Here is a 25,509-nt window from a genome sequence, read left to right on the forward strand (position 1 = left end):
AATTGTGTCCTTTGAGGTGCAAATCAGTCCAGGAATAGAATCGATGTTTTAATCTCAGATTAAGGTATCTGACGGGGTTATTTCTAAGAGATGAAGCGTGTTACAGAGAGCGGCGAAATCACAGTCCGTGTGTCTGAATAACAGCAAAACAGCTCAGCTGTCTCTCTCAGTGTGGCAGACATCTCAGTCTTTGTGTGTACTTTATGTTGAAAGTTATTGGCTGATTCATTAACTAGTTGATGAAATACTTCGGTCTGGATGAGCGCTATCATTCCTAGTACTGTGCAAAAAGCAACAAACCAAACCAAATATTTTCAAAGGTAAATTAACCTAATTGCGTCAGAAAAATATTTAGTCTGATTCACTTTCTCATGGTCATTTCATGTCGCCTCAGTTTTATCACACGACCTCACATGTTCATCTGACCCAGAGGTTGGCAAATCACTTTCTCTGAAGATCCACCTCTCCCATTTAGCCTGTTCGCGTTGAGACGACAACAAAAGCTGCATTACACCTAAAATGTAATTTATGTTGTCTGTCACTTCCCAAATCTCAACAGAGTTGCTCCGTTTTAATCAACCTGCACACACTGGGCGAGTGAAATGAAAATGTACCAGGCCTTCAACAGCAGAACAGGCTCTTCCTGTTGATTAATCCATGGCAGCGTTACACACCAACCATTTGTTAATCATATGTCAAGCTGTACGCACCGCATGTACTTGGCACTCTTACAGAAGGCACAGCGCGAGTGACACGGTCGACCTATTGAAGGTTGTTTTGTTGAGTCGCTGGTTAAGATACAATAACAACAGAGTGATTATCTGAAAGCTGGGCGTTGCCCTCTCACTCTGAAACATGACAAAAGGTTATGTGGATGGTGGAAAAATCTGTGTGTGGCACTTGTCGACTGTGGCATTTCTGAAGTTCAAAAGGTTTAAATTGAACATAAGAGCCGCTGCTCTTCTTTAACGAAAGAAATCCTGCATCCACTGAGGTCACATTTTCTCCTTTAACGTGTTCACGGGATGCAGGACGTGCACAGTATGTTAGGGATTTGTCGTCAATGCTGTCTTCTTGGCCCTGAACCAGCCCTGGGACGTCAAAATTTTCCATACCAGTCTGCGCCGTGCTGCAGGAACTCGGGCCTCCTTCCAGTTACAAAGCAGACGCCCTATTTTTCCCTGCAGTGACAATATTTACCCTCTGCTTCCTCTTTCATATCAAATAAGAGGGCTCTTTTCCAATTCTTTGGAAGAGCTTTGATGGGGTGAAGATTTGTTTCATCTTGCTGTAGACACACAAACATAAGGAGGCGAAGCGTTTAAAGTACAAAGTTTTATTTGAATTCATCATGACTGAAATGTGAAGGAATCCAGTGCTCTATTTCCTTTAGTGTTAGTTTAGTAAAAGCATTTTATTTGCTGTGTACAAAAGCATGATATGACATGCAAACAGAGACTTATTATGTGAACATTACAGTTACAAAAAAGCCAACAATCCCTAATTGGAACACAGTGAGGGTTATGTGTAATTTAGTGTATTTTCCCTCTCATTAGTGGGTTAGAAAGATTCATTTCTGTGGTGCTGGTGCAGCCTCTACATGCTTTTTGGCTACCCTGCTTCTACTTATCACATTTTGTGCAACACAGGCAAATTCTGACCCTCCGTTTATCAGAGTGTCTAAAAGATACAATGTACAAAATTATAAAATAAATACGCCTCGATTTCCCTTCATCCAGGAAAATCCTTCTTGGATTTGCAATAAAATTGGCTCAAAAAGCATTTTTCTTTTTTTTTTAAAACATCAGCCATAGCACTTTTTCATTAACATTAAATTGAGCTGTCCTTTCGTTGACTGAAACAGTTGAAACACAATTCATGCAGCAAACAGGGGGGAAACAAAATGTCTATACGCGTCGTTAGGTTTGCATCAAACAGACGTGAGGACGCTCCCCGAGCGCGAGGAGAGCCGCCGTCTGAAAAACAAACGTCACAGGGTGAGATGCTGCAGCCACTAATTTTCATTCCAGTTGTGGCGAAGCAGAGCTGGTGCTGCAGAGAGTCACTTCTGGCTCCGCCGTCCACTAACGAGGGCGAGTTTTATTTCGCCGCTCATTAAAAGAACATCTTCGCAGACAGCCTTCTGGTCGGAGGATGGTGCGGCCGGGAATGAAATTAAGATGGATTCAGACTGACCCGAGCTCATCCGACCTGCAAATAGTGGAGAGAGACAGAGACAAATATTCAGGTGTCAGCAATGTGTCCCCATTAGAGCCAGGCTGAATTTTACGCATCTGCAAAGAAAACCGCACGTAACTGGTGTTGTGTTCACCTTGTGTTTTAAAATAGGTCAAAAGGCTTTAATGAAGGCTTTTAATATGTGAAGTGAGCAGCTAGATCCGTCTCCTTTCATGTCTTTGATCAGTGCCACTGACTGGAAAGCTTGGCTCTTGGAGCTTTGTGAAGCACACACTGAATCTCACACCCTGACATTGCAGGCTTGCAGAATTCAAATGTGCGATCACACAAGGCATAGTCCATGAGCGATCGCTATGCATAATGTTTGTCACGGTTTTGTGTATACTGTGCGCGTCCGGTGCCGTAAACCCGAGAGCATGAAGAAAATAATTGGTAGCTTGGAATGTACCCGCGGGGGGATTTCTAACTCGCTCTCCTTCTCCAGTGAGGTCAACCTTGTCATAAGATGAGTGTTTAATTACTGCTGCGCTCTGACAGAAGAACAACAGTGTGATGCAGGAGTGAGCAGATTAATGTGGAACATAAAACAGATGGAGTGTCAGGCGCGATAATGCCAAAATATGTGATGCAAGTTAAAACCACAGCGCTGCAACAAATAATTTCCCCATTAGCAGATTGAAAAAAAAACTGTCATGTTTTTTTTAGTAAAACTGTGATTTCTAGAGATTAGGCCCCGGCGTTTGTTTTAATATCTCCCTCGGCTGGTTCGTCTAATGAATGAATCATTCTGTCAGACTGTGAATGGGCCTGAGGTGACACAGTGTATGTGTGAATGAGACTGAACCAGATGTTTTCACTTAGAAATCTCTGAACCTAAACCTTTCCACAAATTATTAACAACCCCGCTGTCAGATCAACAAGCTGTTAGCATACAAGTGGATACAGAATCAGTAGATTCTAAGAAAACACTGTACCCTCAGTCAAGCAGCAGACTCTAACTCCATGATCCATATCTTTGAGTGCTTGTTTGGCAAACTGCCTGTGTAGGAGATGCATTGGTAAGATATAAAAACTATTAACCTTGAAATCTTTTGCCCAACGCTGCGCTCCACAGTCGGTTGCTCCGTGCTATGGTCTCATGGAGGGCGTCGCTCAGCGGTGGAATCAGGCTCGGCTCAGACGCAGTTAGTGTTTTTCCTCTGATCCGCCTTGTCAAACATGGTCCAGCAGGCACAGCTGTGGCCTCCGCTGCTGCAGCTCTTCACACTGTGAAACGGCCAAAAACTTCCTCTGGTCTGCTGATTGCACAGATCCATTAACTTTCCCAAAGCGCTTTAAAACTGCTATTTAAAGTGCATCATAATCAATAATACTGTCAAATATCCCACATTTGTCTGTTGAGACCTGGTGAAATAATCAATATTTAACATCTGTTTTGCTTTATATAATATTTTTTCCCTTTTAATTAGATTTTTAATATCCTACGTCATGTGAACGTGTACGTAAATTTATGTTCAGTGCCTAATTATGTTCCATTTATAGGAATTAGTAGACACAGGTTGAATATAATAATAAAAGCCAACGTGTGGCTTCAATATCAGGCAGTTCATTAAGACTTTAAGTTTATGATTGACTCCCATTCTCAGCTTTAATTAGCTTTTAGTATAGTAATGCATATTTGTGCTTACCAACCAAGTGTAACATATATAAATGACTTATCATTATAACTTAATAACTTATTAATATGTTAATTCAATAAAGTAAACTAATATAATAGTAAACTGAGTTATTTTAGGATTCATAGTCATATTAAATAATGATTAGTTCACCATGTCCCACCAATGGCTACTCTAAAGTGTTTTGTACCATCATGAGTTTCTGTTTATTATGTCGTGTCGGGTATTGCATCGGTTAAGCTAGTTTCAAAACGAAAACGTTGCGAACCACATTCCCTCGCTCGCCACGTCCACCTCTCTCCATATTTATAACGAGAGAATGTCATGTTTTAAAAATGCATAGGCCATCTGCGCACTTGTCAGTGCAAACAAACTTTGGCTAGCTGCCCTCCAGTCTGAATCGCCTCTTCACACGTATTTATATTATCATGCAGCTCCACTCCTCGTTCAAGTCTGCTTTGTGCTTTGTGGGTCAGAGAACTCTCTGCAGCCGTGACACTCGGACCAGACCGCAGTCTGACTGTCCGACTGGGCAGTATCGAGGTGAGGTAGATTTAACTTCTCTCGGATTTGTGTTGGGGAATTTGGGAAATCGTGTTGAAAAAAAGTTACAGAAAGCAGGAATGTCTGAGAGTGGACTTAAATACCACAGAATCCAAAGTATATCATGATAAGACTCTTTCATTGCTTTAGTCCACAACAATGATGAGTCATGTGACAGGCACCAGGTAAGAGGAGACTCCGCCCACTACAGGGGGAGCTGCATCTCTCTACACAGAGCTCTCGTCAGGAATGGGCAGGAACAGAGTGTGTTTCCTCTTCTCCAGCATCTTGTTAAGCTCGTCTGCGAAGGAGTAGCAGTTTGGTGACGTGTTCACGGAATCACTCTGCCTCAGCAGCACGTAGCTGTTTCCGTTCATCCTCCTCAGGACGCTGGGCAGCGTGGCCGAGAGACCGTTGGGGAAGTCGCACTCCGGAGAGGAAAGCTGAGGGGTGGGAGGGAGCGGTGGGGCTGGAGGTGGAGGTTCTTTGTTGTGGGAAGTGTGACCCTCACCGGGGACTATTTGGAGGAAGCCTCCGTCCTGGACTTCACCGTTGTGCAGTTTTGAAACTCCATTACAGACGCCATTGCCGTTACAGTGGCTGGAGATCGTCTTGAGCTCCATGTGGGAGGAGTTTCTGTGCTTCCTGTTCTTGTTTGGCCTCTTGCTGCTTGGATAGGCGGCAGCTGCGGCACGCACTGAGTACTTCCCCCTGTTTCCCACTCGCAAACAGAAGCCGACGTAGACGAGCACGACGGCGAGGACCACACACAGGCCTCCGAGGATGGTGATGAGGGACAGGTACATGGCCTCCATGTTCCTGGGGGAGAGTAGCTCCAAGTAGGGGGGGAGAGAAGGCTGCACTGGTGGAAGGGTCTTCTCAGAGGGTGCTGCCAAGGTGGTGAAGAAACCGTGAGGATTACTAGTTGGCTGAACCGGCGGGGGAAGAGGCAGGTCCAGACGGATGGTTACGTTGTAGGTAACCACGGCAACCTTGATACTGTTCTCAACTGAGTGGCAGGTGTACAGGCCGCTCTGGTCCTCGCGGGCCTCGATGATCAACAGGCCGTCGGTGCCGGTCCTGAAGCCAGAGTTGAGGTCGTATCCCTGCACCTCGCGGCCGTCCAGGGTCCAGAGGGGCGACGCCAGGTTGGAGCTGAGCTCACACTGCAGCAGCACATCATCACCCACCCGTACGGAGCGGCTCCGCTGGGTAACATCTGAAACAGGACGACGAGCACAAGTTCAGATTCATGTGACCACTCTCAGCTCCGCCTCTGACTCATCTCACATGTTAATATTAAATGTTTATCAGGGGCAGGGCAATGTTATTGAGCCTTGACCTACGATTACGAATCTTTTAATTCCTGCCTTCACGTTGCCTTGCACGGAGGTAGAGCGAAGAGGCAGAAGATGCTACATTTTATCAGACTGAATTTGAGAAGCGAGAGAAGGCATTTGCCTGCCTTGAATATCAAACAGATTCCTCTCCAGAGATGAAAAAAATGTGATTAAAGAAGGGAGGAGAGGATTTTGCCAACACAGTGCGCATAATCAACTTTCAAAGAGGCCTTCATGGCATCAGACGACAACTATGCATCTTTCGAGTTCTTCCTAGCATTCTCTATTTTTAATCTCCCTTTCATGCGTTAAAAGAAACTTTCTTTAAGCAGCAGATGAGGAATCCGCGTACCGTTTTGTGTGTTCTCGCATCCCATGCTGCCGCGCTGGATGTCCTGGATTAAAGTGGATCTGTAGAGGAAGGAAAAGACATAATAGTCGCGTAAGTGCGAAGAATAAACACTTTGTGGAACAAAAAAAGATTATACATAGAGTTAGATTTCTATTACTTCCTGTTTCTAACTCGCTGTATTCTGGTCTCTTTATATCTCGCAGATAAGTGTATCTCTTCACATTAATCAGTGCACTTAAATTAAACAGCTGTGTGCATGTGTACTATCACAGCCAGCATCAAGTTTCTGCCAGCACGGTGATTACACAACGGTCCTGTGGGCTGACACAGTGACAGGGCACAGTGATACTCAAATCAAACACACAAAAGGGCACCTGGAGCTCTTTGATAGCCCGATCCAAACACACAGACACAGCTCAACACCCACCTGTCTGCATGTGTCATTACATCCACACACTCAGCCCCGCTCCAGGCGCAGTGAGGGTCCCTGGCAAAGATGCAGTCATAGCAGGAGGTGTATCTGCCACAGGCGGAGAGCGGCAGCTGAACCATGCCCGACCGAGAGCCCACGTACACACTCATCTGAAGGACAAGGGAAGGTCTCAGCCCTGCAGCACGGAGCTGAAATGAACGTCGGTGCGTGTGCATGACTGTGAGACATGTTACCTGCTTGTCAGATATCTGCAGGCTGTTAACAGGCTGCGGTTCCTCAAACAGTTGAAGCTCCTCAATGATGTGCAGCTGACCTTTGACATCTACGGCCTTGTGCAACCAGCCTTCATCTGGGTGATGAATAAAAACCTTTTTAGTGTGCAACATTTGAAAATAAAAAAAGTCCACTTCTTTGCCTCTGTTTCTTATTAAAAGAGTGAATTCAAAGATATAGTTCTCTTGGCAACAGCAGTTAAATATAACAAAGAAATCAAAATGTGTTATTCATAAATATCAGAGAAATGCATTATACATACGTGTACAAGAGCAACTTAAGTATCTGTCTTTTAAGTCTTTTAAGATATAATTTAAGCACATGCAGTTTGAATGAACCTTGGCTGCCTCTGTCTCTATGTGGTTTGGGCATGCCAAAAATTTACATTTGCATTAGAAGCAGATGGTTGAAATAATTTAAGAGGAAAATTAGAGCAAATTCTATCAAATTAGAGATGTCAGCGCGCCCTGTGTTCAGGCTACTTTCGCTTTAAACTAAATTTTATTTATTTAAAAACCAGGCTCTTTCAGAGTGTTATCATTCCCGATGCTTCCACATATCCAACCATGAGAAATAATGATAATGTGTGGTCATGTAGGTGAAAATAATGTGTTTGGGTGGGTTTCAAATGAATAATTTTGTGGATGGTGTCAGGGGGGGTCAATGTGCGCATTAGATGATTTGTTGTTTCTTTTGTTGAGTGTGCCGTAGGCAGGTTTTTAGTGTGCACAGGAGCAACACTTCGGTAGCGACGTGCAGCAATGTGCGCACTGAACAACGTGTCATTAGCATAATGTGAAGCAGAAATCCAACATATAGATGAGATGTTACGGAATCACTAATGAGAGCTATCCCTGTTTCATGGGAAGCAAATGTCAGCAAATGGTGGAACACTGTAAAGATGAACAAAACAAAACTCTTGGATTTTCATTATAGTGAAACAAATAGAAAAGCTGCCTTTATGTCTAAAATGATACACAACTAGTAAGTGATGCAGCTGGACAGGAAACAGGTCAGACATTTACTAAAATCATTCATTTAACAAGTTGCACGGTTAATGCCTGATGTGAATTGATACACACCTGTGCCCATGTATAATACATGGTATATTTGTCCATCTAATCCCTCCATCATGTGTACGCCCATGTGTGTATAGTCTGTGGTCCTCCTGAACAAAAGGGGCCGTCTGTCTAAAGGTTGGACCTGCTGGGACATCAGAGGATGTCTCCTGACAAAGTCCAGTGCATCGTCAGGCAAGGAGGTGGAGACGTTTATGCCCCTGGCCCTCAGAGCATCAGTTATACACTGTAGGAGAAAAAAAAAAAAGAGGATGATGAGCAAGTAAGAAGGCATTTCTGGCTCTTCTTCTTTGTAAATAGAGGCCAATACTCATGGAGGACGTCATGGGAGGCTTAGAGAGGCGATGCACTGGGAAAATCAAGGGATACGAGGAAAATGCAAGGCTAGGGAAAGGGAAATGCAACTTGTCACTTAGATCACAATGAGCCAGTGTGAGTTCAGCAGCTGGCTTGTGCTGACACGCAGGCGACTCAGCTCCCTCTTCACCTGACTGAGGCGACGACTTTCCTCCCGTCTTTGTCCTTTTCCAATGACTTCAGCCAACTCCTCTAAGAGGCTTTCACGCTCTCCAAGTTAAAACCCTTGACCGTTTCTCCTTTCAGTTGAATAGTTAGTTAAAATTAGGTACTGCGAAGCGTTGACGTGACACTGCGGTGGTTGGTGTCTGGTCCTCCTAACGAGGCCTCGGCCTCGGCTGCTGCTCTAAGCCACTATCGCAAAAGCTACGGGCTGGAGTTAATCACCATGGAAATGGGTTTCAGTGACATAAGCTGGTTGCGTCTTGAGCCTCATCCTTGAAGCTGCCGCTCATCCTCTCTGTTGTTTCCCCCAATATCTCCTCTTGCACTTCCTCTTTTTTATGCATCGTCATTTTGAATCAGCTTTTTTTTTTTTTTTTTTGCGCCTCATTTTATGTTAGAGTGAGCAGTGCTGCCTCTGCGCTAATGTGTGTTTACCGTTCCAGGTCGTGGGTCAGGGATCTTTCCAGTGTATGCCTTCCACTTAGAGCCAGAGTCCTGGTTCTCCATGTAGGGTCCTTGAAAGGCCTCTTGGACTTCAGACAGAGAGAACCGACACACTGCAGATGCCTTCACGTTTTTCCTAAAGACATCAACGCACACAGTGAGAAAGACCAGGACGCAAACCACGAACAATAACAGCAGTAAACCCGGGGTTGCCATGGCGACAGCAGCAGAAGTACAGTAGATCAGTAGCTCACCTAGTCGAAACGATGGAAAGAGATAAATGGGAGGAATGTGCAGGAGAGTGTAGAGACAGTATGAAGCTGATTAAAAGGAGGAGAGACGTATACGGTTTCAGGGAAGTGTGGTAGGAACTGATGAGAAGAGAAGCTGGAGAGAAGCATCCCAACATAACAAAAAAAAATACCAAAGACAATCATTTCTGTAGGATTTCTCCAACACAAAACATTTCACATTCACTTCTGTTGATGCATTCTTGTGGTGAATACGAAAAGTACATTTTCACTATGACTAATCCAAGTCTTTCTGGAATACTCATCTATTTTATTTACATTCAGGCGTTGTTTTTCTGCGCAGCGATGCCAAATACCAGCAGCACCGTACACAATCCAGATTGCCATCTGAAGCACAAGGGGCTCCATGCACGTAATCCTGTGTGATTTTATCTCGCTGATAACAGCCTCAGTGTTTGCCATCTTTACAGCGTGCGGCGAGGGTCGATCTGGGCTACTGGTTATGCACGTCCAACGTTTTCCCCAGCGCGGTTTTTATTGAGAAGCAGCTTCAGGGGATAAGTTGTGCGTCGTCCCTGACTTTAGCAAATCACGGCTGTTTGATCAAAGTATGAGGTAATGGAGCACTTCTCTGGATTTTCCTTCAATTGACCATTTTAAATTATTTTCAGCTCCCAGCTCGTTGGAGAGTCACAGGTTGAAGGCTGAACACATTCAGCCACAAAGAATCCAACTGCACTGTGCCAATGGTTATTATTCATCAACTTACATTACACCACTTGCTGTTACCATGACAGTAATCACAGGTTTTGCTATATCAGCAAGGACTTTTAATTTGTATTCTCCCCTCGAATCTCTGCTAAACTCCTCCAGCCAACGTTTTTCCACATCATATGGATAAGAGGGGGTGCTTTGTTTCTCCCCCCTCTTTCATCTAACCCCTTCCCGTCTCCTTCGATTGTCTCAATCTATCGATCGCCGCCTTTCTTCTTGGCTTCATTCATTTGTATTTGCATCCTCAAACCCGCCCATCAGCCCGGGAGATCTCGACAACACACAAATTTGTCTCCACTCACCACTCCAGGCCAAAGATGCCGTAGAAGAGCGCGCCCTGCGGCGCGTGGCCAGGCATGACGAACACGCTGCGCAGCACGTTGAAGTGGAAGTCGTACTCGGGCAGAGAACAGGTCAGCCTGGTCTTGAGGAAGGACGTCCACCGTTTCTGGAGAGTTAAGTGGCCTCCTCTGTCCCCCTGAGGGAGGCCAGGTGGAGGAGCGAGGACAGAAAGAGGGGGGGAGGAAGGAGAAGACAGGGTCATACGAGGTGAGGGCCTGAATAAAATGGCAAACGCATTAAACACTCAGCTCAGTGTGGATGCAAACCTCCTGAAGAGCACAACAGATGGCAAGGGGTAGTAATAATGACGTATTCGATAAGGTTGATGTTTTAGGTGATCTGCAGGTTTGTGTGTGCGTCCATCCTGTGTAAACAGAAAGTTTCTAACTAGATGTGACAGCACAGCCCATGCACACACATCTCAAATCCCATTTGTGATAGCAGGGTTCCGACAAGTTCACAGTGGAAAAGGACACAGGTAACACAGCAGAATGCCTTTTGATTTTAACTTTCAAATGTATTCAGCTTGTGGCGAACGCCTTTGCCGCCTCGAGGCATTTCGATTAGGGTGAAAAAACAATACGCTGACATGCTTTCGTCTTCATTTTTAGGGAGGAGTGTGTTGTAAGGCCGTACAGCTGGCTGAGGCCATCCTTCACTCTTTTCTGAGCAGTGTGACATGTAAATCTTTCACATTTTAGGCAGATGAGGACACTGAGCAGTCCGTGTCTCACCTGCAGTCATCCATCCCCCTCACTCTGAGCTACACTGATGCTTCAACCAATTCATCAGCTACACAGTCTGCTCCTCTAATTACACCGGGGCCTTGTTCCAAATGCATTCCCCGTCCATTCCCTCATCTATTACAGTACCCTCTCCTATCATCAACTCAGGCTTCACTCGGGTTAGCCTGATACGAGCTTTCACTCCCAGCTGCAAAACATGTCGGTCAGCCACAACATTAAAACCAGTGCCAGGAGAAGTAAATAACACTAACCATCTTGTGACAATCCATTGTTCTGTTCTGATGTGACTTAGATATGTACCATCCACCTAGACCAGACCAGGCACTCCCACCCCACAGCAATGACACTCCTTGATGGCAGACAACTCAAAAATCATGACAAACGGCACAAAGTGTTGACCTGGCCTCCAAATTCACTAGATCCTAACTGATCCCCTCAACCCACAGGACTCAAACTCCCCCACTCTTTTACTAGACACCAAAGTGACCTTTCTCTGTTGAATCACAACTGTTTTGAAGGCACAAGAGAGACCTACACACTATTAAGAAGGTGGTCATAATGTTGTGCCATGTTGTGTATCTCCTGCATCTCTTTTTTTTTTTAATCTGCACTCACCTTACAAACCCGAGCTACTCGTGCCACCCTGCTGTGGCTGTAGGTCGTCGTCTGTTCCTCGCTCCTCTCCGTGAAGAAGAAATAGATCTTATCGTCATCGCCGGTGCTGCTTCCCGGACTCTCCTTCACGAGAGCCGAACCCACAAAGTTGGCCTCTGCAAAGGGAAGAAAGACATGAAGCAACCTCGCTGATACTGTGCTTTTTTTTTTCTCGTTGTGTGAAACCACCTTTTCACCTTGTCTGAAGCACTTAACTACTGACAGTGTTTACGTTCATGTAATCCCCTGGCATGAACCTTAAACACCATGAAAGATGGTATTGTATATGCTCTTATCTGCTATTATCCTGCTCGTTGACCTGTTGCCAGTTTTTAATTGACTGAACACAAAGAGGATCTGCAAGAGTCTGCAGATCTATGCGTGGTTCTGTCTGGTTAATTAAGTGCTAATGTGAGCACGCTAACAACAGGCTTATTGCTTCACATGGATACAAGGCTGTGAAATGCTTTGGAATTTCAACACAAAACCTTCTTGCTTATCATGTAGAGGGGTCCAAGGGGGGGCTGGAGCCTCTATCAGCAAGCATTGGGTGATAGGTGAGGTTCACCCTGGAGATGCTCTCAGTCAATCACAGAACTATCAAACACCCCTTTGGCACTCACATGCACACCCGCAGTCAATTTAGAAACTTGCATGCATGTCTTGGTAATGAGGGAGAGAAAAACCCACACAGACAAAGGCAGAACATCCAAACTCCACACAGAGAGAGAGAGAGGCCCCAGCTGGCCGGCAGGTTTGAACCTGCTGTGAGGCAGCAGTGTTAACCACTGAACCATCTGGCTCCATCATATGAAATGGGAAATTAAGTTTTTGACAAATAAAGAGTTCGTTTACGCCAAGCTGAGGCGTTGAGGTGTTCGGTCATGCCAACAGCCGTCAGACTGTAGTACCTCCAACTTCTAATGTGACTCAACACCACTCACGGTCTAATCGTCTTACCACAGATATTATGGCATGACCCATATACACAGAGATTTCTACGTTTTAGTGTTTATTTAACATTATTTCTTTTATTCTGTTTATATTACTCTAGTTCTTATCATGTTAATTCATTCTGACGTACAGGTATGTGTTTAGATAAATGTCTGCCTTACGTTAACTCTGTGCCGTTGTGTCTTTAAAAGTCAGGGGATTTCAGGAAACATTAATATCTAAACCGAACTTTATGACAATCAATGCATTTTCATACAAATACACATCAATTCATTTGTGGAAAACTTAGTACATGAACAAAGTGATTAAGTTCTTGGAACTCTGTAACAGTCTGTATCGAAGTGCAGATGCTGTGATAATGCATTATTGATCCGGTGGAGCTGAGGCAATAACATACAGAGTACCGTTCAGCAAAGCAGATGTTTGTTGATAAAGAAGCTTGACCTAATGTTTCGTGGTTGTCAGAGCAAACCTCTGTCCACTCGCACCGTCCGACCACCTGAACGCGCTGTAAGAGAGATCATCCCAGAAGATTAACTCACCATTCAGCCAGCGCGTGGGAGCATCTTCTGTCTTCAGCGTGGGAGACGGAGAGTTGCGGCGTATATCTGGGAAGCTCCTAAACTCGTACTGGGTAGCCGTATACATCTGCTGGTCTGGACGAGAAGCAATTTATAAAGTTATCCAGTTGCCAAATAAAACTCTGGAAGTGACATGGTGATTGTTTTCACAGACTTACCTATGATAAGGGCAGTGTAGCCCGTTGTTGGGCCATAGGGACATTTGTCTTTGCCTTCTTCAGGCTGAGACGACATCACAAAAGTCTTTTCATGCTATAAAGGGAAAGGGCATTTGAGTAAAAAGGTGAAAGTATTTATCTTTAATGCCAGATAATATTTATCTGGGAAAGTTACTAAAACAGTGAAATAAAGAGCCTGAAGAATAACAGCTACGTTCAAATCTCCAGATTTTAAATTGTTTTCAGTACACGCAACAAGCAAACAAACTGGACTTGCAATACCATTGAAAAAAAAATGTATGTGTTGTGCATGGACATACTATATATGCACAGAGCGGCTTGAAGGCGTGAGTACCACACATGTAGAGATGAGTGGAGTTGAACCTCTGGAGGAAGCGTATGTGATTAAAGCACTCCGTCTGAAAGTCGAAGAGAAAGAGGGAAAAATAAATCCTCTGAGGGAGTCCAACACATAGGAGAGAAGCACGAAAAGATAAAACGAAAGTGAACAACTAAATGCCTACCTTATTGTCTTTTCCCTTGAGCAGGCACTGACGTTTTTGCTCGGAGGAGGCTTCCCACTCAATCTATAACACGGCAAACAACATACAGCAAGATATAAAGAGCTTCATATCACTGACCCACGTAAATCCAACGATCTGAGAGCAGACAGACGGACGGTTCTGTCTGTTCCTTCCTTCAACAGTTCACATATTAGGAACTTCGTCATGTCAACATCTGAATTTATTGTGTTACAGGACGTCGGCACGTGTCTTTTCAAAATCTTACGTAACAAAGAACACACACCAGCAGCAACGCCATATGACGCTCAGCACTGTTGTATTGTACAACAGTTGTACATAAGCGGCAGGTTGGGTTGGTGACAAACAAAGCGGCATCACAGGTGAAAGATGCTTTTCTGTTTGATCTTCATTTTTTTTTTAAAACAGAATGACCAGGCTTTAGCTGAGGTAGTCGATAGCTGCGGACAAGTCATAGTCTTTTTGATTTTAGCAGCTGTTGCCATGACATCAACTATAGCCGAGGAACATGTTATCAGAGTTACACTTCTTTCTTCTTCTATTTCATCTCTTTTTGCAGCTTTGCCTCCAGCAATACAAGAATACCATAAGGAACATTCTAGGTCTGGGCAAAATACTTTACGAGTCAAACTGTGGCCTCAGAATGAAAAAGTGGGTCACAAACTTGCACGATAAGGACAGTCTGCACCCTAAAGAAAAGTGTAAAATAACGAGCATCTAGAATTTTACACTTGGCAAGTCTGAGTTTAATGAGTATGGTAAATACTTGTAACGCTCGACTGAGGAGAACTTTATGAAGCCTTCTGCATTAATAACCTATTTCAACATTAACATATGCTGACGATGCTAATATGAAGTCTGTACATATTTAAAGTCAGGGTGGTCCCTAACTTTTTTTTTTCTCACTCATACATTAATTCATGCAGCTCGATGCTCCTGTGGTGTAACTGTGAGCTACCGTGTTAAAAATAATACAACCGCGAAAACACACAAATACACAAAGACTGACAGGGGAATATATTCTTTTGCCTCAAAATGAAATGCTGTTGCCTCAAAAGGTTCCTGTAATGCAAATGAAGCCGTGGTTGATTTAAAGACGTGGCGGCGGAGGCACACGCAACATGCGGCAGCACAGAAACAAACAAACTCACAGTGAGAGGGGAGCTGGCTGAGATGTCAGAGGCGTTGAGAGCGAACGCAGCCCCCCGGGCCCCGACGTAGAGACGCTCACTGTCAGCCTCCAGATACATGGTGCTGTAGTCGACTGCAGAGGAACGGAAGCGCCTGCAGCCCTGAAGAGCTAGGAGAGGAGAGGAGAGGAGAGGAGAGGAGAGGAGAGGAGAGGAGAGGAGAGGAGAGGAGAGGAGAGGAGAGGAGAGGAGAGGAGAGGAGAGGAGAGGAGAGGAGAGGAGAGGAGAGGAGAGGAGAGGAGAATGGTTAATAATGTACGTGACCCTTTGTAACACTCTGACACTGCCTAGCTGCTACTGATCTTCATGCAAAAAAAGCTCCTAATGACCGTAAACATACGTTGCAGACAGTGGTATGCACTGCATGCTCTTTGCCAGTACAAAATACTCTACATCCAGCATAATTTCCTGTACAATGGATGACAAACTTAAAATTCATGGGAGACAACAAAAAAACTCAATGACGACAACCCAGGATCGTTCTTTCCACCTTGTACATCCACTCCTAATTTCAGTACCAATGGTTAAAACAGACAGATTCTCCTTCATATGCATTCATCACCACTTGGTCATATCTCAGCAGAAAGACCATCTCCAGTTGCTTTTGATTATGGTTGCCATGGGAACAGTTCATAAATAACACTTCTTAAAAAAACAAAAAACAAGGCATAGTATTTTCTCAAATACTCCAGTAAAGCAACTGTATCAATTTTAAGTCTGAACATAGCGTGTACATCTAATGAACGAAAAAAGAACTGAAATATATAAATAAAAATAAGATAAATAAATAAATATACCAGTGGATATTCGTAGAGGAAAACACCTCCCTAAATGCTTTTAGAAAGTCGGAGGCATCGGACTGGGGTGTGTTAAAAGCTCCAGACTGAGAGCTTTTTGAATCAAATCTGACAGCATGACAATAAAGGACGAAACAGAATTTCATCTTCTGTGATGGATTTCTAACTGCACGACTTTCGAAAGGTTGGTGCAAAGTGGCGAGAATGCCTCGTTCTTTGATTCAGAAGGACTTCCTTTCAAATGTGAGATTCTGTTTTTAGGCTGCGAGGAGGCAAATTTGTTCTTCTTCACTATTGTGTTGTGGCGGAGCAGAAAATCTCTTTACAGGGACTCACAGCTCCCTGTGTTGATCCAGAAACAAAGATGAAAACACAAAGAACAATAGGAATATTGTTTCTGCTTTTCATTTCCTTTATTCTCGCCGCACAAATGATTGATTAATTCCATTCTCATGACTGATGAAATGTTTTCTCCTTTTTTGTGTTAATATATCATGGTAAATTGAGTTCACACCCAACCGATGACTTTATCCGACACCAGTGTGTTCTTGATTGATCAATTGTTTTGCCCATAAAACGTCAGAGAACAGTGAACAAGGTAAAAAGGCTACAGATATGCACGTGTCTTCATTAAGCACAACTTTGTTTTGAGCTGAATGCCACAGCTGACAATCAACATGCTGACATGATGTTCACCCAAGGGCTGAATAGAAAGTGAGACATGAGACATGAGATTTAAAAAGAGCTCTTTTGAAGCTCAGTGTGGCTGGGAGCACCGCCATCTTGTCAGTGCCCGAACCTGCTTAACTCTTAAGGGTAATTGAAAGTGCACAGAGGTGAAGGAGACTTATAACAGCCTGAGACAGCCCCTTTTATCGTACAAGACTTGGCGCAATTTTCCAAATTCAGTTTTATAAAAGTCATAAATGGAGAATCAGCTACGAAGAACCAGCCTGTAAAGATCTTATTTTCGGCTGTAAAGCGTGGCATTTTAAGAGGGCGGTCTACAAGGGACTGACTCATGTTTGGAGCCTGTTAATGTTTCAGTCCCACAGGTTACTGTTGTGTTTACTGTGGCTATCAGCTTAGGTTATTGCCTTACTAGCAGTAACTGCAATAGTTGTAATGTGAAAATAACACAGAACACTAGTTGGGATAGTTAGAGGTCACTAAATTTCAGAAGTTATTTCACCTAACCCTAGCATCATGACTGTATTTGCAACAAGAAAGTTAAAATCAAAGATATTTCACTTTGGAGCAACGCAACACAAACTGACCAACACACTCGTACCACTACTGTGCCTAAACACACAAGATTTGCACTGATCAGACCATAAACCGTAAGAGCACTGCAGACAACACAAGTGATTCTTCTTATCCTACACGGCTCTGCTGAGAAGGCGGAGGTCATAAAACGCACAAGGCGAGATTTAAGACCTTCACTGCTTTCCGTCGATTTCTGTGGTTCAGGGTTTCTTTGCTTTATATGTCCACCAGCCAGTTTTCCAAGCTATATTGGGATGTATCTGTTTGACAGGACGAGATACTAATGAGGTTCAGTCACACAAACACTCTGCGTAGAGACATACTGTACGTCGCCCGCGCACACGCTAACAAAACATGTTATAAAGCCGCTCTCAGCAGTCATGCAATGCTGGAGAGTTATGTAAGTTCTAGGCATACAATCTATCAAGAGTCCACTCAGCTGTTGGGTAAACATGACGTGTGTGTGTGTGTGTGTGTATGTGTGTATGTACCGGTATGTGTATTTCAACCACAACATTGTAACTTAATGTCTAATTAAAATATCTGCGGTGTCTGAGCAGCTTTTACTATCAGCCGCGGTGGAGTTTTGACAGCAATTAGGCCGCAACGCCACAGCAAGCCAATTATCATGAATATCAACGAGCCCGGGACACGAGCGCAGAGGTGTCAGGCTTCCTGCGTCCTCAGCCAATCCGCATCCGCCCGAAAACTGCACGGTTATCAAGTAAGCTGTCATTAAGATTCCTATCAGCTTCTGCGAAAACACAATCCACTCTGCTCACTTCTGCAGCTGCAGTCAGTTCAATCCCTAGCTGCCCCCGTGTGATCGCATGTCTACTTGTTCCTTTCATTCAATGAGAGAGGAAAAAAGGTGTCTTACCTGTGGGGGATTTTTAGGAACAATAACTTTTCCTAGGTGAGATGAGTGTGTCATTGTGGGTGAACACAATGCAGAGAGGATGCCTAGATTTCCTCGGTGTAATCTAAGCATTAGGACGTACAATACCCTCTGTGTGTGTGTGTGTGTGTGTGTGTGTGTGTGTGTCAGAGGACCTGACAGCTGGAGTTAGGTAACACAAAACAGCCTATCTGAAAGAGTGACGCAACACAGGGACATTTATCTGGGCTATATTACAGTGAAATAACATCCCAAAGCACATTTTAGCCTCATCTTACAAGATCGTGTCTGAAAAGATCGAGATTGTCCATAGGGATAGGAAAGGTGTGAGCGAGGTAGCGAGAGGAGCCCAGATGATACTATTTACTGAGCAAACACTCTAAGAGACCTCAGCTGATCAGCACAGTACACTGTGTACAAGGACACACACACACCAGCATGTACCAACACTCATTGAACCTCGAGGCACTGGACTGTGACGTGACAGCCTTACATACAAACCCAAGCGTCAGTCCGTGTTTACGGTTCAGAGTATTCTGACGTGCAAATGCTACCCAATACAAAAAAAAAAAAAAAAAGACTGCAGACTGTTGACATGCTCTCCAAACATCTGACAGCGTGTTTTCGGTTTGTGTTGGTTTTAACAAGCGGCGCCTTTCCTTTGAATTCAGCCCGCTCTGAGTTAAAGATCATCAAAATTAACAATCTTTAACAGCCATGCTGCCCTTAAAATTGTTGTCAATGCGGGGAAATAAAGCAAAGTGAACCCCCCAATTAAACCCATGTGTTTGACTGCGTGTGCGCGAGCACATGCAATTTCTCTACGCGACACAGGTTTGGAGGCTTAGCCTTGAGGTTGCTAAGGAACACAGAGATTACACAGGTTAGAGGTACATTTACATAACGAAGCCGTCTCATCTGGAAGAGGCGAGCAAAAGAAACAAAGACAAGAGGTAAAGGGAAACAAAGTGAGGGCAGCACGATTGTGTCCAGGTGCAAAACGGCGAAGAAAAACAGGGTCGAGGAGACGGCGCTTACATGCAAAGGCAGAGAGATGGAAAGTTAGAGGTGGAAGGGAGAGTGATGGGATGGCAGACAAGGAGGTGAGCTGTGTGGGAGGAACTGTGGGCTGGATCGAGCACTAACTCATGACTTACAGAAACTGAGATAAAGGTATGAAGGGAGCTCTATAGGGGAAACAGAAAAATGGACAATCAGTGTAAGAAGAAAAGACAACAGTAGATGAAGAAGCAGATTGAAGAGGCATCGGAAAATGTCTCTTACGCGCCTGCAAGCGAAGTCCGGGCTGAGATAGCAGAGCGGCTAAACGGATGCACACTTCCACGCACGCATTAAAGAAAAATACTGTATACGACCGCCTTGCGCCATAGTACAACAGTTGTCATGGTTACCATGCTTTTCAACTACCTACAGTGGTGTCAGACTCAGAGGACGCTCCGTAGGGATCCAAGTGTAAGCACTTCACTCATCTGCCTCTTTCTCTGCAGCACCTCAGGCTGCATGCCATCACTCACAAGGCAGGTAAATAATAATGCTTCCATAAAAAAAGCTGTGGTTAATGGAAGAGGAGAGCCAGCTAGTATTAAATATCAGCATGCTCACACCGGTAGGAGTGGAAAGTGAGAAGTGTTTCAGAAGATAATGAAGGATGAGTTTAGGTGATTGATGAAAGACATAGAAGATACGGAAAGAAGATAGTGGCTAAAGTATTACAGATAGAGAAAGAGAGAAAAACACTACATAAATACTGACTTATGAGTCATCTTCGGACATTTAAACAAGACATACGTTGAGTCCCAGATTTGTGAACATTTTGAAAAAAATGTGCGTCCTTACCGCTGCTCAACACGGTCACGCGTGGAGTCACGTCCAGGTCCAGGGGCGTTCTGAACGGATAGCCGACCGCCGCCACGCACAGGCAGAGCAGCACCGGCAGCCGCACCGCAAAGGATCGAGCTCCTGGCATCATGGGACAAACACTCTCCGACCAGGGTGTACGCAAAGGCATTCACGCTGACATATTCACCCTGTGACTCACGCACACCTCTGCACACACACACACACACACCCACACGCGCTGACAGACAAACTGCGACGACTTGAAGAAACCTGAAAGCACAAAACACAGAAAGGCGGCAGTGTTATTAATCACATCTGCAGTGGGACACCACACAAAGTGACAAACACGTCAGGGAAGAAGTTGGAAGAGAAGGTTAACTTGAGCTGCCGAGTTCAAACACACTAAACCAGCTGATGTGGAGGTTTTCACGAGGATGACGACACAGATGTGAAAGAGACACGAAGTGCACACACTCAATGAAATATTGGAGGGCTCTCGTAGATCGGCGAGGACGGGGCTGACTCTACGCGTCTGACAGTCCGCAGTGTGCGAGCAGCAGCTGCCCAGTCTAAACACCAGACCGAAAATATCATTAACCAAACAATGACTGTCAAACAGAGCTACGTGCCGATACACCGAGCAAACACTTGAGGAATTAAGCTGCGCTGTGGGGCAATCCAGATCGATAAGGTGTGAAACCAGTTCAAACAGCGCAGACGTACCTGAAAGGAGCCAGATCCACGTGTGGAAAGAAACTCGATCATACGAGAAACGCGTGTTGTGATGTGAACGCCAATGTTGCACCAGCAGAATAAGACCCTCTTTTGGAGGATCGAAAGGGGAGATGGCGAGGTGCACCGGTGCGCACACGGACTCTGTGGTGTGGAGCGTCACCCAACCTTATTCAGTTTTATTTGGAGGAATGTTGACATCTCTCTCTTTCTCCTGACACACACACACACACACACACACATGCGCGTGCTCTCGAGCTGCTTTCCCAGATCCAAATGTAAACAGTCACACACTTTAGTGCTTTCCATCAAACAAAGCATGCCTGCAGCACTCTAAAGAGCTCGGCTTGTCCCTCCTATAACGAGCACACACGCGCGCAAATCTATTTACGCACAAAGGTCTACAAAAAATAAAAAATAAAAATAATTTAAAAAAAAAACAGAAGGCAGAAAGGTGAAACCATTAGCACAAGTGTCCGCGACTGCACTCTCCGAGACAGCAGTCCCTCAGGGTTGGCACCATGACAACGGCTAGCTTGAGTGTTGCGTAGTGTCACGGACGAAAGCAGCAGCATGCAGGTGTGGACAAGAGAGAGACTGTGATTGTAGCTGTAGTGATGAGACAGGAGACCACAGGCTCGAGTTACACACTGAGACTCACAGTACACAGTGTGGTGTTACACCCACGGGACATTAGGGCCTTATAGGAATCTAAAACTTTAAATTATAGCGTGCTAAGGCGTGCTTCTCTACTCTTTTTCTTCTTCTTGAATATTTAAAAAGTGCTATTGAATGTTTTACCCTTTCATAAATCACATTTACTTATTACATTAATGGACACCATCCAAAGTAAACAGCGGGTTTTGGTTGGCTTCCCAGAGACATGAACTCAGCGATGGGAAACCTATGGGAGATGTACAGTAGGTTAAGTAACAGGAGACAGTTAATACCTTAGATTGAACATTTATTACTTTTTATTTATTTTAATAAAACTGAAAGCGTAACGGCCGCCTGAGTCGCGGATGTTTTAAAAACAAATCGGCGTTGGGAGAGACGCCAGAAAGTGTTGTAGTTACAGGTTATGTATGAGTAAACTGAACTGAAGAACAGTTATTTCTTGCTTCTTTTTTTGTTTAACTGTAATACAGTTGTGTTGACCATTATTTATCTGATGAAATGCAAAAATAAGAAACAGCTAGGCCGACTTAGGTAAAGTGATTCATTCCCGGCAGCTGGCTCTCGAGTCTTATATGTCAAACTTTCCCAGAATATACTAGAAATTAAAGATATTAAACACAGCGCCTGACGGGAGATTCATTACTTTGACAAGAAGAAAGTTTGACTTAAAAGTTAAACTAAATCTTCACAGTGATGGATTCCAAGTATCTGGAAGGCGATACATCTACTGCAGTGGAGTAAATTTAAACCAGAGGCTAATGGCTTGGAAATGTAAAGTGTATGTGATTTAAAAATAATCTTTTATGAGGTCAGAAATGTGCTCGCCCTTTATTAAACGCCACATTTTCACGAACCTGTCATACGGTTTTATGACCCTATCATGCACCAATTATGTCAGCTGCATATTCCCTTTGAGGCTGTGCTGCCTCTCGTAGGGCCGGTTGAACTCTTTAAAGGTGTGTCAGCCGCACGCCCACTCTCGCCTAACGCCACTTTAAAGGTGCCAGAGGCTTTTTATTAGTCATGTATCTTATTCACGCACAGCGAATCAGAACTCAAAGGCGCTGTCATGGTCTAAATCCTCTCTGTCAGCCAGCCAGCCAGCCACAGTGGTCTTGATGTGCTCTTTTAATCTTAAGAGGAAGAGGGGAGGGTCTATTCACATGGAAATGAAACTGCGAGATGACAATAAAGAAAAAAAAAATGAAAGAGAAGGCACCAAGCGAGGAGGTACAATACAGACCGAGGGTCCAGCAGAGCAGAGAAAGAGCCAGTGATTGACACATTCCCAAATCATCTAAAATCAATTATTCCCGAACTTGAACTGAGTACCTTTGAACCGTCTGAACGCAGAAGCTTTCAGTTGTTAATTGGTCACTGAGCACCCCAGTCAAAACTCTGACAAAATGTAGAAAGAGAGACACTGAAAGTAACATGAGACAGACCCAGAGGAAATCACAGAGACTCTCCCACTCACGACCTAACCTTTCCAATCTGTCTTCCCCCTGATCTCAATGCCGGCTCTTTGTCCCATGACATTCATTCACAGAAATGGATTCTATCAGGCAATTATAAAGCGTCTATGAACCTGCCTCAATAGAGGAGACTGGAGCACGGCGGTGACAGCTCCATCAACACACAACACTCGTCCCCGAAAGGCTCGCAACTCTCTCTGTTTTTTTGAGTTTGATATCTATAAATGGTAGAAAGAATTACAGTCGAAGCCATTGAACTGCGCTTCAACTAAAAGACAGAGCTCTTTAAAAACACTCTTGTTTCATGGACGGACAAAGAGGAGCCAAGTGAACTGAACTGTGTTTGTTGGCAGGATTGTAGCTTTACACTTTGTGCAGGCGCTTTGTGAATGGAACAGTGGGCTCTTTAACAACTTTTCACACTGACATTATTCGCACAATGCAACAGATATAAAGCGGCGCATTCTGTTTGCTGTGATTTATGATTGCAGAGCTTATTTGCGGGAATCTCTAGGTTCAGTTTTAGCATTCAGGCTGAAGTGGAAGCCCAAACACTCTCACAATTAAGGATATGAAGTCTGCAATCATTTCTGAGCCTCTAGAATGACTCCTACAACCAAATTAGATGGGTTTTTAACACAGAATCTCTTCATTCAAGTTTATTTTTCTCACAGTTTATACATCAAAATGGCAGTGAAACTCTCAATTTTATGAAAAAGGCCCCCTTTTCTAAAAGTTGAGAAGAATCACCCCTCCAGGACTGACAGGCATGAAATAAATGAACAAACAGGCCTATTGATAGTAAAATTACACCTCAAAGGAACTGAAGCACATGCAGACATATATTACACATGCACAGAACATGCAGTATATTTGCAGTGTTTGTGAGTAAATGGAGCCAGGACGCGAAACACTAATAGAAACCGGTGGTCTTGTTATGGATAAGAGCCTTGGTGTCTTCTCTCCACACTTCCGGTTTTCATAAAGCTTTCTCACAGCTTGCCCTTTTGGACTGTGCTGAATCAGAAACCGAGAGTCGACAGCAGAATACCGAGTTACTTCATTTAGAGTCTAGATGAAAAGCTGAGGTCACCGTTCAAGTGTGATAATAAATGACCGAAAAACACGTGAGTCACCAGATAAGCTGGGTTCTGATGAAATAATAACACCAAACACAATATCTACATAAAAGCTACACAGTTTGTGTCACATTACCACATCTTTGCCAATTTTACAGGTGCCTCTGAATTTGTGTAGATAAGCAGGGTTGACTGTATGTGTCTCTCCACGGGCCTGGTGATTAGATCACATCCTCATTGACTGGGGCTGGCTAGTGGCTCCTCTTTTTAAAGATCAGTCAAGCTCTTCCAGCGGCTCCAACATGATCTGTGCGCAGTTACACTTCATTCACTCTAATCAAGTGCTGGGATATTGCCACGCAATTTCCATATGAATTGAAGGCTTCCTCTTCATCTCTCCTGATACCGAAAGTCACGCCACCGGTGCAGCCCGAGATCAGTTACAACGAATCAGGGCAATAACGACGAAGACATTCAATCTGACACTGTGTGATCTCAGTACAGAAACTATCCCAATTTACGCACACTTATTAGGCTGTCAGTAATCACAGCTGGCGATCTCTCACACCTGTCCGAACTGGACAGGTAAACAGCTCAGGAAATGTTTGCCTTTTTGTGAGACGTGATTTTCTTGAATTATAAAGAGAACATTACACAGATACAAAAAGAAAACCTTATACAATCATTATTAATTAGTAATAGTGTGCGAGATTGAGACCCAGGTTATTACACACTTTAACAAAGTAAAAATCCTCATATGTCAATTCTGTTGTAGATATCGTAGTTTCCAAGCAGAAGTCGTGTGGTGTGTTTAGTCACTTACCTGAATTATCGGACAAATTCCTGGAAGAAAAACACGTTTCCGTGTGCTCGAGATAATCCAGCTGGACTTTAAACGCCCTCAAACATACAAACACCCACAGACCGAGAGGCACACACAGTACTAACAGTGGCAAAGGAGCTCTTCCACTCCTCTGCTGTCACAGGTGGCCCGCCCTCCCACGACGATCACTTTTCTCTCTCTCTCTCTCTCTCTCTCTCTCTCTCACTCTCTCTCTCTCTCTCTCTCTCTCTCTGTGTCTCTCTCTTCTCCACCAATCTCTGAATGAAGCAGTCTTCTTTCCTTTTCATTTCCCTCACCGGCTTATCATTATTTCACGACCACGCTCCTCTTGGTTCGTGGTCTCAGAGCTTTTCCACGGATGTGCTGGATGAGGCGCTGCATGCGGGAGGAGTTGCAGTGAAGAGGTGAAGAAGGTGGGCACCATAAAGCAACCTGTCCCATTCAGTGTTGCAGGGTGGCGTAACACTGGCACCTAGCGTTCACAAAAGGAATTACAGGCAGGCAACCTATGATAACAAAACAAATATATGAATACTTTACAATTAGTAAAATACCTTAAACAAAACTCTGAATTAAATTGAATTGAATTGAACTGAATTACAATGAGTATTTCCATAATATTCAGTATCAGTCTTTAATCTGGCTCTCGATTAATGACAGAAACCAGGTTTTGGTTTAAAGAGAAAAAGATTAAATCAATTAAACACTCAGCATTTCAGTGGTGTTTATTCTACTTTGTAATTCAATTAAAAATATTGCCTCAAAGCTTTAAAACTTCGGTTTTCAATGGGCTTTTCTTGATAACCCTGGATTAAAAATGAGGAGAA

The 25,509-nt window shown here is 44.1% G+C and overlaps 1 protein-coding gene across 1 annotated transcript; it reads right to left on the reverse strand.

Moving 5' to 3' along the window:
• Positions 1–1,320: 1,320 nt before the first annotated feature.
• On the reverse strand, positions 1,321–25,028 carry LOC125018996 (semaphorin-4G-like). Its single transcript, XM_047603495.1, has 16 exons — positions 24,662–25,028; positions 19,872–20,144; positions 15,015–15,163; positions 13,846–13,908; positions 13,642–13,740; positions 13,322–13,415; positions 13,125–13,238; positions 11,590–11,744; positions 10,189–10,364; positions 8,853–8,997; positions 7,899–8,121; positions 6,777–6,892; positions 6,538–6,692; positions 6,111–6,169; positions 3,280–5,637; positions 1,321–2,211 (listed from the first exon to the last, which is right to left on the reverse strand). Exons 2-15 carry the CDS (start codon positions 20,041–20,043, stop codon positions 4,646–4,648), a joined length of 2,712 nt encoding a protein of 903 aa, XP_047459451.1. The 5' UTR covers positions 20,044–20,144; positions 24,662–25,028; the 3' UTR covers positions 1,321–2,211; positions 3,280–4,645.
• Between the last annotated feature and the right edge of the window lie 481 nt (positions 25,029–25,509).

The sequence above is a fragment of the Mugil cephalus genome, chromosome 13 (assembly GCF_022458985.1).
Source record: "Mugil cephalus isolate CIBA_MC_2020 chromosome 13, CIBA_Mcephalus_1.1, whole genome shotgun sequence".
Taxonomy (NCBI): domain Eukaryota; kingdom Metazoa; phylum Chordata; class Actinopteri; order Mugiliformes; family Mugilidae; genus Mugil; species Mugil cephalus.